At 35.9% G+C, this 13,781-nt stretch overlaps 1 protein-coding gene across 1 annotated transcript; it reads left to right on the forward strand.

Moving 5' to 3' along the window:
• Positions 1-3,445: 3,445 nt before the first annotated feature.
• Positions 3,446-11,886, forward strand: LOC112517246 (derlin-1). Its single transcript, XM_025124617.1, has 7 exons — positions 3,446-3,538; positions 6,606-6,741; positions 9,388-9,461; positions 9,583-9,676; positions 9,920-10,048; positions 10,487-10,647; positions 11,632-11,886. Exons 1-7 carry the CDS (start codon positions 3,522-3,524, stop codon positions 11,741-11,743), a joined length of 723 nt encoding a protein of 240 aa, XP_024980385.1. The 5' UTR covers positions 3,446-3,521; the 3' UTR covers positions 11,744-11,886.
• Positions 11,887-13,781: the final 1,895 nt, after the last annotated feature.

A 13,781-nucleotide genomic window follows, 5' to 3' on the forward strand; every position in this document is an offset into this window, starting at 1 on the left:
AAAAACGGTCCGGTTTGACTTGGTTCGGCCGGTTTGAGCGGTCCGACGGTTTTTTTGAACACCCCTAATAAACAGAAGTATTTAAATAGCTTAATGAATAAGTTGCTTAAACTATAAACAGAAGTATTTAAATAGCTTAATGAATAAGTTGCTTAAACAAAGGCTGAGTTCGTTAAATAGGTACAAGTGAAGGTTATATAATAATTAAGGGACCATTTGTGTAATTTTAATACAAGTTATTAGGGTTGTGCATCCAACGGGTTGGGCGAGTTCGGGTGGACAAATAAAAAGACTTAATTGCATTATCGGATATGAAAACCAATCCCCATATTTTGGTTTTCGGGTTTAGGATTGCTTCAGGTTCTGGTTAGTCGAGTTTCAGGTTGGGTTCGATATAGTTATATGCAATATATATATATATATATATATATATACTAGGTTCGATCTCGTGTATTACACGGGGTATTCTAAATGAGGAAAATGAGTTGAGACTTTTCCTTAGGTCTAAAAGAAAATTCTAAACATTAACTCTGAAACACAAGAATTCAGAGTTATATTGTTAGGCTGGAAAATAACTCTGGACTTAACTCTGAATAAGAGGAATTCAGAGTTGTCATATAAGTGTACAAAGTATCTATGAGCATAACTCTGAATCACAAGAATTCTGATTTCTTATAACTCAGAAACGTAACTCTGAACTTCAACTTTGAAGAGAAGTTCAGAGTTGTATTATAAATCTGGGAATAAACTATAGAACTAAGTTTGGAACAAAACAATTCAGAGTTATGTTGTAAATATGAGAAATAACAAACATCTGATAACTTCATGTTGGTGATTTGTATCACTAATGTTATTTAATTGTAATGGAATTAATTTGTTGACCAACGTAATCATGATAAATATCGAACAAGTAAGGAAAGTGCTAAGTGCACAATTGTTTGGGTTTATTTTGATTTAGGGGGGAAGCCCCTAAATGTCGGGGGTCCGGGGGCAGCGCTCCCGGTGGCGGGGTCCAAGGGGCAGAGCCCCTGGCTCAAACTTCATTTGAAATTGAAATTGCTTTTAATCCGGGTAATATTTATTTGTGAAAAATGCTTCAAAAATCCGAATTTGAAATTTTAAAACCGGTTTTGACTCTGTTTTGAAAACCCGGTTTTTTAACTGTCGTATGGCAGTTTTCGACCGTTTGAGGGAAAAGCTACGATTTGGTCATTGGATTTTTGGAACACTTCACAGCTCAGACTTCATTTGAATTCCTAAATTCATACTTACAAGTCTGAATTAGAAGTTTAGAGTCCACTTCAAAGTTAAATTCACATGTCAGACTTCATTTGAATTCCTACATTCATACTTAGAAGTCTGGAGGTCACTTTAGAGTTAAATTCAAACTTACAACTCTGATTTTCTCAGACTTTGATACTTGTATGTCTTACAAGTCTTGAAGACAACTCTGAATTTTAACTAATGGAAAGGAGTTCAGATTTGTCCTCAGACTTTTATACTGGTATGTCTTACAAGTCTGGAAGACAACTCTGAATTTTAACCGAGGAAAAAGAGTTCAGACTTGTCCTTAGACTTTTATACTGGTATGTCTTACAAGTCTGGAAGACAACTCTGAATTTTAACYGARRAAAAGGAGTTCAAACTTGTCCTCATACTTTTATACTGGTATGTCTTACAAATCTGGAAGACAACTCGGAATTTTAACTGAAGAAAATGAGTTTAGACTTCTACTAAGACTTTTATACTGGTATGCCTTATAAGTATGACAGACAACTCTGAATTTTAACTGAGAAAAATGAGTTCAGACTTGTAAGTCTAAGGAATGGAAATCCAAAGATTTCTAATTAGTCTGGGAAATCAGTTACACCACGGAAACAGGAAAATAAACGTGTAGAGGGACAAATGTCACTTGAATAGACTTATTTGAACAATAAGTGAAAATTGTGTCTAGATACATGTTTAGGCGTAAAAAATCAATAACCGTCGCACAGAAACAAAACAAGTATCCCAAAAGTTACTTATTTATTAGATGTATAGATTCAATCGATATTAAGAATGAATTTAATTGATTGAAAGGATTCATGAGATTAATAGTAGATTTACCAATTGGAGAAGTGCATGGCCTATTAGGATTTAATATTTTCGAAAGATAATTATATAAATAAATAAATTTATATTATATTAAAAATTATATACATATAACCTATGCAATTTGTATAATCATTGAACCCAATCTTAAGTGCCTATTTAATGTAGTGAAAATGTAATTCCATAAAAAGCAAATTGCATGAAAAAATAACGTACTTTAACGTGAAGTTTATTTTCGGTAACGTACTTTCAAAACTTCCATTTTGGTATCTAAGACGTAAAGTTTTAAACATTTAAGTATCCGGGTAACCGGTTGAAACATTAACCGGTTATCATGCTGATGTGACGAGTGATATGATATACAACTCAATATTATTTGTTGACGTGGTTATTGACATGGATTTTTTAATCTAAAATTAGTCTTCAACCGGTTACCCGAGTATTTAAATGTTTAAAACTTTACATTTTAGTTACCAAAATGAAAGTTCTAAAAGTACGTTACCCAAAATAGGAATCAATTTAAAATACGATATTTTTTCATGCAATTTGTCCTTCCATTAAATATCTTGATTGTTGCATAATATAAAGCACGCATTATAACTAGTGAGCTCTACCGTAAATATCTAAATCATAATAAATTAACCTTCATCATTTCCATAAATATCTCATTTGATTGAGTCGCATTAGTCATACAAATGAGATATGTTGCATTTGAAACATTTTCTCTCTTTATATATATATTGAGTTTTTGAACGGGTTGCATCACCAAAAATCAAACTTGGGGATTAATTAGGCTTATTGGTCTATCTGGTTTATTCACACAGCTCATTTGGGTTGTTTACTTATAGCTTATTCGCACAGAACATGGCTTAATCACACAGATAAAAATGTGGTGTTGTCATCATTCAGCTACAAAAATGACACTCCTACCCCTTATTTAAAGCATCGCCTCCTTCCCATATGCGACACCCAATTGTCGGCCTCTTTATGATTTTTTTTTGTTTTGATGTTCAAATAATTAATATTGGAGGGTAAATCGATCATTTATGTTATTCAGACTGTTGATTCAAAAAAAAAAAAAGTAAACAACAATACTCGTTTATCCAGACAAACAAATTTATACATACAAGACTTTATAAAAAATTTGGTAAACAACCCCTTGGTTCCAAGCCAAATATTCCCAAAAGTTGGGTTTTATTTTTTGAATTTTGAGTCATTTGAATTTTGCATAAACATTTTTATTTTCTGTTTAGATTAGTTTATTTATAGTCAACCCACCCGAAATTGAAAACGGGTCGGATACATGACGAAGCTTCTGGTAATACAAAACTTGTCTACCTTCCCGGATCGGGAGTTAAATACTCGCATCACGAGTCGTTTCTTTCTTTCTCATCAAGAAATCAATCCGTCGCTGCATCATCCCTGCTATAATGTCATCTCCTGCTGAGTAATTTTCTAAATCTCATGCATCTTGTTTGATCTTTGTTAGTAATTTGTAGTTTTAGCTGATTGAATTTTGTGCAATCCTTTATATATGTGACGTAACCACCTCGTCTTGTTATTCTACGTTATGTCCGAGTTAATTAGCTATTTGAAATACATCTAGTTGTTGTTTGTTTGATTTTATGATCCAGAGAGATGCTGTGTAGATTGAATTGCCAATTAGATAGTTGTTGGGGATTAATTGGTGAAATTCATGTTAATTTGAGTTTTGTTAATTGAAGAATTATCGTTAGGTTTGCTCAATTGGAACGTGGTCTTCTTTATTTTGTACTTTTAGCCAGTTTTGTTCATTTCTGGTATAAATGTTTTTGTTTAATTTAGAATTTTCATGATTTAGCATGTTTGAGTTGGAACTTGAAAGTGGTTATTTTCAAGTTAGATGCCTGATTGAAAGTTTGTATGAAAATTTGTTTGCTTGTTTAATTTGAAGGTTTTAAGAACTTAAATTATAGTCAGATTAGTCCGTCAAGTTCTGGTTGGCGCTAGGCTTAATGAGTGATTTTACTGTTATTCTTCATAATGCACAACTAGGGCTTGTATGGATCAGAATCAGCTTGGTAGGTATGTAGCCAAGGGCATGTAGAAACTAGAAAGTGGAAGTATTGGGAATTGGGATGCAAGTTGTCTGATTGTGTGCCAATCTTGCCCTAATCTTACACTCTTAATTGTGTAGTTTATGAATGAATTTAAGAAAGAAGTACTAATTAGGAAGATAAGAGGAGGCTTGCATGTGGATGCCGAGATTGCAAATAGTGTCCATCATAGTCCAGTTAACACACAGACACATGTAGGGATGACATTTTACCCATGCGTTCATGCTATTTTTAAGTTACGTGCCAAGTAAAATATGATGTAATTAAGATTTTAATCATTTTATTTTTACTTAGTGAAGTGTATACATCAGATACCAGAGCCTGGTATTTGAATTGTTGGAGAGGCAAAAGTGAGGGTGGAATCCAACTTGCAGATTTAAAATGTGAATGTATTGAGACTCAAAGAAGAAGACTTAATAGCTATGACCAAAGTCTCCTATGGTTTCTTTGGTGAATTTGATTGAAAGGATACTGGGAGACATAGATTTGCAAAATAATGGCGCAAGTGATGTGTCTATTGTCAAGATTAAGCATCAACATGAGTACAGAAAAGGAACATTGGAATAAGAGGCTTTATTGTATAATATTCGGAGTCATTATGCTGTTCCCTTATTTAGGTAACCGTACATTTTTTGAGCATAAGAGGAAGCTTGAGCTAAGCACAGGAATGGCTATAAAACCGTAGAGGATTCTACTCAATTTGATTATGCATGTCAGTTCATCATAGTCCGCTTAGTTCAGCCCGATCGATAAAATCCTCCGAGTGACTGACCATCACTGACGACACGTGAGCTCGCAGGGCTCATGGGATCAGATTCTTTTTTCCCCTCTTTCATTTTCTTAGTGACGGTAACACAACTGGAGAAATAACTATGCACCATAAAGAGTTGCCATGCTATATTGCTGTTGACTTAAAGATATGTTTTGCAAGCTGTGGAAACCTAGTATTCGAATGGATTTGCATCGGAAGCATCATCAATTGGTGGATTTAAAGCAGAGAAACAACTTACAGCAAGATATGATGGCATGATTGATGATGCGTACTCAGAGCTATAACCCTATAACAATATCTAAAACTTATATATGGCATAAGAAATATACAACTTGCAAAGTACTTTTGCTTGCATTCAGCTGTTTATAGAGGATGATTCAGATGAACTGGCAGAAGATGGTTAGCATTGAATGTTTTGTCGATGACGTTACCTTGGCTTATCATTAAAGGGTGTAATAAAGCTTTTTAAGTGCTCCAAAATTAGCTGGCAATAAACAAAATGCATGAAATGCGAATATTGTAGTAAGATGTGCAGGAGAACCGTAATTCTGGTTGTAAATTGAATAGAGTAGCACAGTAGACACTTGAGACTTGACTATGGCAAAGTGTCCAATTTCGTTAGTTGGCATTGATTAGTAATCGTGATAGAGGGTTGAGATGATATTACTTGTAGAATAGAATCTAGGAAGGTGTTAATCATGTCTTCTTTTAAGAATTGAAGGATGATCGTTTCAACCCCATATATTTTTGAGCGACCCCTTTTGACATGAAAATGAGATTTGTTCGAGAACGGAGGAATGGGCCAACTTTTGGACCCTTTTATTAGCCTTGAATGGCAAACCCTTTGTATTCGTGTTTTGATGTACTGAAATTGCTTCTACTCTCAACTTGGATGTAGATCAATTAATTGAAACATGTAAATATCTGTGTTCTTGTGTTTGATCTTCATTTATTTTTCTTCCCTTACATATCTCCATTACTTGTTCTATTTCGTGTGCTATATAACCGAAGGTTATAGAGAAGTCTGTTGAGAGTTCTCTGTGGGGGTTATATCCACAGATACATTTAATGTTGTAAGCAGCATGTAGCGTTATGCCAGCGTTTACAAGACATAGGATGTCTGGTGACTGAAAAGGAACATTTCACATAGATTATTGTGAATTCGTAATGCTGAATGTTTGGCTTTTACAAACATTTGGTGAAAGTATCGTAACTCGATATCTTATCATGGATCTGAGCATCTGACATGAGATGCTGTGACATCTTGAATACACTCCTCAGCCATTTGTAAAATTGGGTGTCTAATCGGCTGTATTATTGCTTCAACATCAATTTGGTTTTTTTGGTTATAGAAATTTATAATGATATCTATCTACTTTTACTTGAAATGTATCTATGCTTACATGGTGACACATTACTATCAAATTTTCAAAGGTGAATTCTTTCTTTTTTTGGTATGGAGGTTGCTGGTTGCCTGGTTCTATAATTTTTTTTGGTGAATTCTTGCAAGTTTGGGTTCACGTTTTATGATGTGCATTACCATTTCGTGGTGTTAGAATTGCATCTGATGTTTGCCAATTTAAAAATCTTTTTGGTGTTTGGCTGGGCATTATTATATTATCTTTCTTCTGTATCTCTCATTGCAGATTCTACAATTCACTTCCTCCCATAACCAAGGCTTATGGTACCTTGTGTTTGGTGACTACGACAGCAGCTACGTTGAAGCTATTGCCTATTTATTATATCGCATTGATCTATGGGGAAGTGTTCTATCACTTGCAGGTATGGGCTCTGTTGCAAGTCATCAGGAACTTATTTCACTTTTCTTCAGGAGATTATTTGATTATAACATTGTTAAATGTTAAGACGTAGGAAAAGGTCTACTTAATATGGACAGCAATGTTAATGACATAGTCGTGCTTTAATAAAATCCTGTTCTACAAGTAAAATGGAGTCACCTGGTCATACCACCAATCCCAAATTGAGTTGTGAGCTATCGTTTAGTGCCATCAGGTGAAGCGGTGTGCAATTCGCTTTTGCGCTTGCCATTTAAGATGACCTTTCTTCTTATGTTCAACCTTAGTCGAGGAGGATGTGAACATACCCAACCTTGTGTAACTCCTTTGAGTTAGGGGACGTTTACCAAACGCTTACCCAGGTAAGTGCTAAGCAAGTCACATTACCTTACATGATGAATATGGCAAGGACCAAGAATCTTAGCCGGTAAGAGCGAGGCAAGGACTAAGAGTCTTACCCGGTAAGTGAGGGCGACAAGTCTTACCACGGTTAGCACTTAACGGGTAAATTGTTGCATATGATACCGTTTTTGTTGACTAAAATCTTACCCGGTAAGTAAGTGATAGTGTTGAATTTTACTAGTAAGCGCTTACCGGGTAAGTGTTTGGTAAACAGCCCCTATTAGTTATTGATGGTCAATTTGTTATGAAGAAATAACACATGCCTCATTTGTGCTTGACTTAGACAAAGGGTGCCTCAGACCAAAAGTGAACTATTCAGATCTACAACCGAAACCTTGACTTGTTTCGGTTTAGTTTCAGGGTGACCAAGAATTTATTTATTCATATGCTTAATGATTGTACATTAGTAATTTAAAGTGTCAACCCAAGCATTCTCTCTAAAGGTTATGATGCATCAGCCCTCAAAACCACTGCGAATATACACAATGATAACTTAATCACTAGGGATTGAGTTCACCTGGTCTTAAATATAAATCCATTATATTCTTCATGAGTTTAGCATTTCTTATTGGCTATGACCCTGTAGTATGAGGCTTTCAATCTGGCACACTTCTTTTTAACATGACATTATTTAATTTATTGAATAGAAGTGGTCCAAAAGACCCATGACCTGTATCTTCCTGACACTGTCTGCAGGTTTTGTATATTTAATTATTTGTATAATATAGATTAGAGAAGATAATTCTAAATTGAATATTGTACCAACTTGTAAACATTACTCACTCTACACACTTCTTTCCTACATCAAAGTGGCAGCACCACAGAAAGTTGGCACATTTAAGCACCATCATTCATGTTTCTCTCATTAACAGTTTTCGTTTTTCCCCTCTTTTTACACAGTACGTAAAAAAAGTCAATGAGAGCAACAAAGAGTCCTTTATAATTATATCATGTCATGGTTCAGGCAACATTAAATAGCACTTGACTTTGTAACATTTTTCATATATATGTCTTGGCAATGATGCTCAGCATACTACGAGGCACTCTTGGCAGCATTGTTAATATCTTCAAATGAGTTATGTACGCAGTAGAGTTGTGGGTGTAATCTATATGTGTGAGATCTCGCGTTCAATCCCGGCACCACCCCTCCGCCATGGGATACATGCGTGATTTACCTCCCCCATAATGACCGTGGGACTGGTGCGGTGGGGCTCTCCAGATTGTGGCAAATACCCTTTTTTTCCAGCCACGTCACTAAGAGTCCCAAAGAAACATTAAATACTAGATATCATATTTGTTTATGACTGTTCATAGTATAGGGACTAGTGTTGTTATTTGCTCTTGCTTTGCATAGGTTTAAATAGTTGTTTTTGTCCGCACTTTGTAAAGTTAAGTGTTCCAGTATCAATAAACAAAAACAGAGGTTTTTGGCCCCAAGCCACGATCCCTTACATCTCAATGTTCATCAATATTCAATCTGGTTTCAATCTTAATAAATACTCTTGTTCTTCAAGGATAGAACAAGCAAGAATATGTCTTTACTCTTTATAGTTAGCATAAAACAAACAACCAGAGTAGGGGAAGTAGCACTAAAGTCCAGCAATGGAGACAGCACAAGCCCTTGACCAAACTTCACAAAAAACCTCACTAAATAGAGAAACATGCAAACCAAGCACAGACAATGAACAAGAAAAAAGTACCTCTTATAGGAATCAAATGGAAGAGTTACGGCTTAAAGACATAGCAGAAAACCTCCCTTTGATAGATATCACACCAAGTGGGCTTGGGAAAAAAAACCGTCTCTGAAAAGGATCAAACAAGAACACAGAGCAGGTATCAGGACATTTATGGCCATATGAAGTCCCATCCTTGATGAGGGTAAGAGCACAGATGTATAAAAGCATATCTCAAACCCATAACAGAAAAAAATAGAACACAAGATGTAACGTATCTATGAGAAGGCTGTAACTTTGTGTTAGTCAAAATGAAATAGTCGAGGCAAATGAAACCCTACTAGTCTCTCGCTTAGTCACACTATATTATTATGTTTGGATATGATTTTGTTGCTTTAAGTTGGAATGAAAAGATTTAGTGTATCTTTTTTGTTTAGTTTCTATTTTTATCATATCTTTATTTTATGAAAGGCATGATGCTTCTCAAGTTATTTGCTATACTTGTGCCAGGTGCTGTAACCAGTAGATTTTCATTTGGTTCTATTTTGATCTTTTAGGTGTGGAGGCTGCTTACAAACTTCATCTTTCTTGGCCCTTTCTCTATAAATTTTGGAATTCGCCTGTTAATGATGTGAGTGAATGGAGTGGCTTCTGATCCTACACATCAATTTGCTATTAGTTCTCTCTTTTTGGTTGTGCAAGTTGTGACACTAGTATGGACTTGCTCTAATTTTCTTTGGATTTTTTTTCAGATTGAGATATGGAGTTCAATTGGAGAGTGGACCATTTAACAGGCGTACAGCAGACTTCTTGTGGATGATGATATTTGGAGCATCAACACTTTTGGTATGTGAGATGTTCGATCATAAAGAAACTCTTCTATATGGTGATTCTTGAGTATTATGATAGTGCATGTCTTATGCTCCAAATTGGGAAAAGGAAAAAAAATCGCCTTTTCATCTGATATCATCCCCCAACCTCTCAAACTGCCTTTTGCCTGTTTCAAGATATCTTTACTTGGTCAAGCGTCATATTTTTACATGCTATTGGTTTAACTTTTCACCGTCTAAAGTTACCTTTCATGTTTAGGTTTTGTCTGCCATTCCTTTCTTTGAGTCGTACTTTATGGGGGTATCACTGGTGTTTATGCTCCTCTATGTGTGGAGCAGGGAATTTCCAAATGCCACCATCAACATTTATGGTCTTGTGCAACTTAAGGTATGTTTTTCTTTCATCTTTCTTCCTTTTGTTATTGACTATGGTCTTACAAATCTTCATACCATTCCACCTCATTGGACCATGGAAAAACAAAACATAGAACTCTCTTTCAGTATTGGGACTTAATTGATCATTAAGGGGCCGTTTACCAAATGCTTATTGGGGTAAGCACTTACCGGCAAGAGTCGCCACCTCTATTACCTTGTTGGATAACATTCTCAGCCATCAAAATGGATTGTTTGCAAGCCTCTTATCCCGTGACTGCTAACTGGATAAGTCTTCCTCACTTACTGGGTAAGAACCTCGGTTGTTGCCATGCCTCTTACCTGGTAAGATTCTCGGTCCTTGCCAAAATTCACCTGGTAAGCATTTGGGAAACATCCCCTAAGTCTGTTTATTTGATTCTGAATTGTCCACACTCCCATAATTTACTTACAGGCATTCTATTTGCCATGGGCCATGCTTGCTATGGATGTCATTTTCGGTTCACCACTTGGCCCTGATCTGTGTGGTATCTTGGCTGGGCATCTATATTACTTCTTGACCGTCCTGCATCCTTTGGCTGGAGGAAGGAACATATTGCAGACGCCAATGTGGTTGTATCCTTTCTGCACAATTCCTGTTTTCTGTTTAATTATGAATCCATCTGCACGTTATCCATCCCCCTCCCCCGCCCTTCTCTCTTGAACCTTAACGGTGCGTTTGGTACGCGGACTGGACTGGACAGGACAAGACGTGCGAGAGTGAGGTAGACGGGGGAATTTTTGGTCCTAGGGTTTTAATTTGACATGGGTAGTTTAGAAATTTACCAATCTTGTCCCTATCCCTGTCCGATTTGCCTGGTTTCTGTTCCATCTATTTTGGTGGGCCAGAAAAACTCTGTCTACTCAGGGGTTGTTTGTTTACCTCTTAATAGTTCCATTAAGAGGCAACCTCTGAATCGTTAAGAGGTGAATCTTGTTTGACAAAAAAAAAAGTATGCCTCTTAATGGTTCTAAAACCCTCTGAATGATTTTGTATCATGTATCTCCCTTAACCATTAAGAGCCCTAATTTTATTATACACAATTACCAAACAATTATATTTCATTTTGCACTATATCATGATAGCCTCTTAATCATTCTGACTACTTAATTATTCTGCACCAAACCATCCAGCAATTGCCAAACAGCCCTTCAGTCTTGTCATGTCCCAGTCAAATGCATCTTTGGTGGGACAACAAGTTTTTGTACTGCCTATCTTGTCCCTTATACCAAGCGCATGAACCGGGACCAGATTGAACGGAGGAGAGTGAGGTAGGCATGTGAAAGAATCGTGGATGGTTCTAAGGTATTAATTTGACGTGGGCAGTTTAGTAATTTACCAATCTTGTCTTATCTCTTGTTCCCTCTATTTTGGTGAGGGAAAACATATAGTCCTGTCCCAGTATGTCACCTCAAACGTGGACAACAGGTTTTGTTCTGTCTCAATCTGTCCCACGTACCAAACACACACAAAGTAATCAGATGGTAATATATTCATTGTATGTGCACTTTTGCAACAAGGTTGTTTCTTCGAAGTTTCTTGACTCATGGCTCGCGTAGACGTAAAATGGTTGCAAGGTACAAAATTGGAGCTCCAGCAAATACCCAACCTCAGTCCAGCAGCAATACGAGCGGGGTGTTTAGAGGAAGATCTTACCGAGTCGGTGGGTGAATTTTTTTTTGTTGAACTTCTTTCTTCGAAATTTGAATTCAAAAACTAGTTTTGTAATTTCGGGTTTGTGCTTCGGTAAAGAGTATTCGTCGTCTTGATATAGTGGTTTCCTCATACAAGCTACCGATGAATCTTTTAGAGGACGACTTGGCATTTCTACACGATTTGCATATCTCACATTGCATGTAGAGATGTACAAAAAAGTCCAAACCGGCGTTTTCTTTAATACGCCAGGTCTAGTTTTAGAACCCACTAAGCCAACTTTTTCTTTAATGCGCCCTCGAAAAAGCCTGATTGGGGTCTCATTCGATCCTGAAACTATGGTCATCATAATTAGTAACGACATTCGGATTAGGAGGGTGAACATAACAGTGTTTCACTACCAGGTTTATTCTTAAGATGATACACACAAGACCACATTTCGAACTCACCAGGGGCATTACGAGTTAAGATTTATGCCCCTTTGGAAATTAGGCAAATAAAAAAAACTATCCTCGTGTCGGTTGTTTTTAACTGCATCAAAAGCAGCTTAGCTGTGTAATATGCAATCGTTTCGCACGGTTCGAAGGCAAGCGTTGGTAATCATTCTTCCCGCCATTAGGAGATGAGGGAAGTTTAGTCGTTTCAAGTTCAAAGTACCAATTTCAGCCGTATTTCTAATTAGAATAAATAAATAAGATTTGGTAAGAACTCTCGTCAAATCACAAGTTGCTATAGAATATAGAATCTCGCCTTCTACGAAGAAATAGTTTTTCTTTATTGAACGTGAAAAGCTATTCTAGCATCGGTATGGATTGTCGGATAGCTGTCATCAACCCTTTAGAGCGAGGGCCCTCCGAGGGTCTATCCCATTCTCCGGTCAATGATTTAAGTCCTCTAACCAGCCGTTAAAAAAAACTTTGTTAATGGAGAGGTATTTCCGTTCTTTTATAGATTTTTTTTGTCTTTTACCCAATCAAATTCAATTTTATTGGTTTTTGATTAGCTAAAAGTTGAAAAAAAGGGATAAAAGGACGAAAATGCCTCTCATGTAACATAAATTTTTAACGGTCTTTAAAGGAAATAGACGTGTTTACAGACCATGTAGCCATCTTATAGTTTTGAAACTACACGAATAAAAAGTGTTGTTGACAAACTAGATGGACCAAATTTGTAGTTTAATCTAAATATCTATACTACATTAATAAACATTTAGATTAAAAGTCTTAATTACAAGTCTTAAAGCATAAAGTACTATCAATTTATGCAAGAGATTCAAAAATCTCTTAAGTACAAACTATTATGCATAATGTACAAATGTTTAAAAGATACCATTTGTTTGGTCAAAGTTTCATATTTAAGCAAGTCATATTTACATGAAAAATATATGTTTGGTCTTCCTAAAGTTGTTTGACACTTTGTTTGTTTCCTATTTTGAACCCAAATTCAAATTCAAAGTTTTTTTTTCTCTTGAAGTAAATTGAAATTTGGAACAACAATATCAGAAAGGGTTTCAGATCCTGCATGCACCCCACCCCAACCCTTCAACTTTATATGGGTTTAGAAACTTAACATGTCTGCAATTATTTTTTCAATCGATCTTGCTAATACACCATATGAACCTTCAACTTTATATATTTGTTAGACTCACAATTATTTTTCCAATCGATCTTGCTAATTTCTACTCATTAATCTAATTTGTCACCATCATTCATATTGACTTTATAGGTTCTCGTTTTTAACTATTACAAAATTATTGTGATAAGATTACTCTATTTTATTCTTATTAAATAATATTTATATCTTTATTAAAATATATTTCAGATAGTGCACTTTTAAATAAATAAAAAAGCGCTACTTTATTCAAATCTAAACTGATGGCGTCTTGACGTTCGGGTTGAATCCGTCTTGTCACGACTTCGATATATGGAATCATCTTGCGTCATATGTAGGTGCAAACAAAGATTGCTGAGTGCAACAGGGACCCATAGAGACGCAATAACCGCCAACAACATTTCTTGCTGATTTGAGCTCTCATGTTTTGAGGCTTCACGGAGAA

This window comes from Cynara cardunculus (assembly GCF_001531365.2).
Source record: "Cynara cardunculus var. scolymus isolate 2C chromosome LG 8, CcrdV1, whole genome shotgun sequence".
NCBI lineage: Eukaryota > Viridiplantae > Streptophyta > Magnoliopsida > Asterales > Asteraceae > Cynara > Cynara cardunculus.